Consider the following 3,422-nt stretch of genomic DNA (forward strand, 5'->3'; position numbering starts at 1 on the left):
TAATAATTCAAGCATTGGCCAAAAGGTAAGCCTCGATGACCTTGAAAAGAGCATCACTCTTGGCCTTGCCAGCTTTAAGCTCATCTTCATTGGGTGGAGCATCTCCTTTGCTGTGGTATTTTATACTCAGCTTTACCACTGAACCTCCGTTAGGAGCATCGCTGAGTTTGGAGTCAATCGTGATCTTCTCTGCAGTGTCTGGCAAAGCAACACCTCCAACAATGCTGTAGCTGTATCCCAAGTTGGCCTCATCTATTCCTTCTATTTTGTGCAACACAAACTTTGTCTCCCCATCTGTTCATTCGTTCGTTCATTCACAATCACTGTCAGATAATGTTATGATGCAAATACAGAAAATTTGTAGAAAAAGAGTGAAGATGTTACGTACCCTCAAGGAAAGAGATCTTCTTGATGGTTCCGGGGCCACCGTTGCCCTCAACGATTTCAACACTCTTGAAGGAATCAACGGCTTTTGGGACGATGTTGTCGGCATCTTTCACAAGAGCTTTGTAAAGGGTGGCTGGAGCCACGGGAGAAGTGGTTTGGTCCTCGAATGTGAAAACAGCCATGGTCAATGGAATGAAAGAGAATGTTTGTTTCTGTGTTATGTTGTGTGTGGCTCTTTGGCAGAGGAGTGCCGTCTATTTATAAGGAACCAAGGCCTCCCTCTCGCTCCTTTCACAATGCTTCTACCCATCCATGCTTCTCTATATATTTCGACCAATTTTTTTATTTGATATTGTTAAATACTATCAATTTTATTTGTTTCTCAACTACTGTTATTTTTGAATCATTCAAACTAAAAGAAAAAGTTTCCTCAAAAATAATTCATAAAAAGAATAAACGGCACATACATCACGTTCAACGATGGCGACTGCATGTGTGGTACTGTATTTTGCAAGAATGAACAATTTTATAACTTACACGCTTCTTTATTTTATGGATGTAAGGGATGATTAGGAATGTAGCGTGTTATTTTAGAGGTTATATAAGATGATAGGAGAAGATGATTAGAGAAATTTACTTATAATTCAATCTCACTATCCATAATAAGATTAAAGGGTAACATAGTTTTATGTACCAAATTATTTTTTTATTATTTAATTTTTGTTATATATGATTTAGCTGTTAAAATAATACACGTTAATTCAGTTTATTATTTTAATTTTATGATAACTATAATAATAATTTATTATGGTTATAATTAAAATTTATTACTTATAAAATTATTATTAAAAAGAGAAAAAAGGTTTCCATGTAATTCAATTATTTTATACCTTATATAATAAATTTATTTTTCTACAAAATATATTGTATTATTCATTTTTTATAAATAACTTTTTTTTTATTTTCAATCATTCAATAAAACTTATAAAATAATTTTAAATTATCTATATATAATTTTATATTACGTATAATGATATGAACATTTTATTAATCTAACTTCTTTTCTATTAAATGTTTTTTTTAATATATCACATTAGTTAATTCAATCACAAACTTCATTTCCTAATTCACTCTAAAATTACTTCTGAATCTCTTAAAAGAAACAACACCAACTTTACTCTCTAATCCTTCCGATCTCTTCCTCTCATTCTCCCTCTAATCATTTCTCTCAAGAACACATAACATGTAAGACCCAATATTTTCTGCCCTAAATTAAAAGGGGTGCCCCATGTGAGTTGGGCCTAAGGGTTGGCCCAAAGGGAAACAAACCCTAAGTCTGCCCTAAACCTCATTCCACTCACTTTGTTGAAACAGATTTCCTAACCCCCTTTGAGTAACCGTCACCCTCTCCGATAGAGTTCAGCCTTGGAGCTCCACCGCACTTATTTGAGCTAGTTTCGTTCCACGTAAGTTGCATCCCATCCTATACCTCTCTTGTTTAGCACAGTTGCTTCAAGTTCCAACTAGGGTCGTACTAAGTGGCTTCATGTCCTTCTGTTCTTTTGTTTCCAGCTCGCTAAACCGCTCTAGGAGCTGCTGCCTTTCTCTGTTTACACCCAAGAACCCAGCTGTTGGCCCTTTTCCAGGTAAGGGAAGCTAGAACCCTATTGTTTGGTATGATGATAGTTGTTTTGATGGTATTTCATGATTTCCGTGCTTGTATGTCACTGTGAGTGTATGGCATGATTTGTATTACTGTTTGGGCATGGTTGTGTGTTGGTGGCAGAGAGGAACAGTGGCGAGGTCTGATAAACTCGCCCAAGCGAACCTGTCTCGTCTAGGCGAGGTTAACAGGGGCTCGCCTAAGTATTTCGCCACGAACGGTCGCCCAAGCGACCCGCTGTACTTTTGAGCGAGCGAACGTCTCGCTTAGGCGAGGAGGGTCTCGCCTAAGCGAGAACACGTGCAAGGTTCATATGCTGGAAGTCGAGCTCTCGCCTAGGCGAAGGGAGCTCGCCAAAGCGAGGGTCCCCCTCGCTTGGGCGAGACCCTGCAGCCTGAGCGAGGTGCTGGGCGAGACAGGGCGTGGTGTGATTGTTTTCTTGACTTGGTTGGTGAATGTATGGCTTGAATTTAAGTGTTGTGATGAGAGTATGAGATAAATGAGTATGCATGTGCGAAGTAAATCATAACTTGTGAGTAATGGGTTGGTATGAACTTAGCATGATAATTGTATGAGATGAGTCATGAAATTGAAATGATGAGTTTGGCATGAGTTCGACACGAGACATGAAAGGGTTGGTATCAACATGGCATGGTAATGATATGAGACGGAGTTCCATGTGCTGGGTTCGCGAATACGGAGTTGGCATGCAATGGCGGAACTAGGATATGACAAGGGGGAGCCACGACTCCCCCATTTTTTTTTTTGAATTTTTTTTATATATATTTATATATTTTTTAAAATTATATTATATATTATTTATATTAAGATTATATTATGGAAAATTATAATAAAAGATAAAATAAATTTTTTTAATAAAGACATTAATTTATAAAAGAGATTAGGGTTTTTTTTTTTACTATAAGATCTTTCCACCATGTAAATTATCATGAAAGTGTGTGAAGAGAGATAAATACAAAGAGATAGATTGGAAAATAGAGGTTGGAAACACATAGATTGAGATTCTTGTATACATTCTTGCATGATCTCTCACAAATCAAGGTTAGTATCTTATTATGATTTATGTATGTTAGTTAGTTTATGATTCTTTTTAGGATGTTTCTTCCAAATTAAGTTTATCCCAAATTAATATAAACCCTAATTATGATTTTAGGGATTCTTTTATGAAATTGGTATGAACCCTAATTATAATTTTTCCTAAATTATTATAACCCTTAATTATGAAATTTAGGGATTTTGGGTTTTTCGCTACTTATGGTAATTTTTTTTTTTAAGTTTTGAATTTATACAATATTGCTTATTTAATTAAAGTAGTATGAGTTTGGTTATGTTTTGCATTGTGATAATTGTG

General features: G+C 35.7%; 1 protein-coding gene across 1 annotated transcript; it reads right to left on the reverse strand.

The window, feature by feature from the left end:
* On the reverse strand, window positions 1-590 carry LOC114179096 (pathogenesis-related protein 2). Its single transcript, XM_028065314.1, has 2 exons — window positions 389-590; window positions 1-294 (listed from the first exon to the last, which is right to left on the reverse strand). The coding sequence occupies exons 1-2, from the start codon at window positions 567-569 to the stop codon at window positions 8-10; spliced, it is 468 nt and encodes a 155-aa protein (XP_027921115.1). The 5' UTR covers window positions 570-590; the 3' UTR covers window positions 1-7.
* Window positions 591-3,422: the final 2,832 nt, after the last annotated feature.

This window comes from Vigna unguiculata, chromosome 3, assembly GCF_004118075.2.
Source record: "Vigna unguiculata cultivar IT97K-499-35 chromosome 3, ASM411807v1, whole genome shotgun sequence".
NCBI classification, from domain to species: Eukaryota; Viridiplantae; Streptophyta; class Magnoliopsida; order Fabales; family Fabaceae; genus Vigna; species Vigna unguiculata.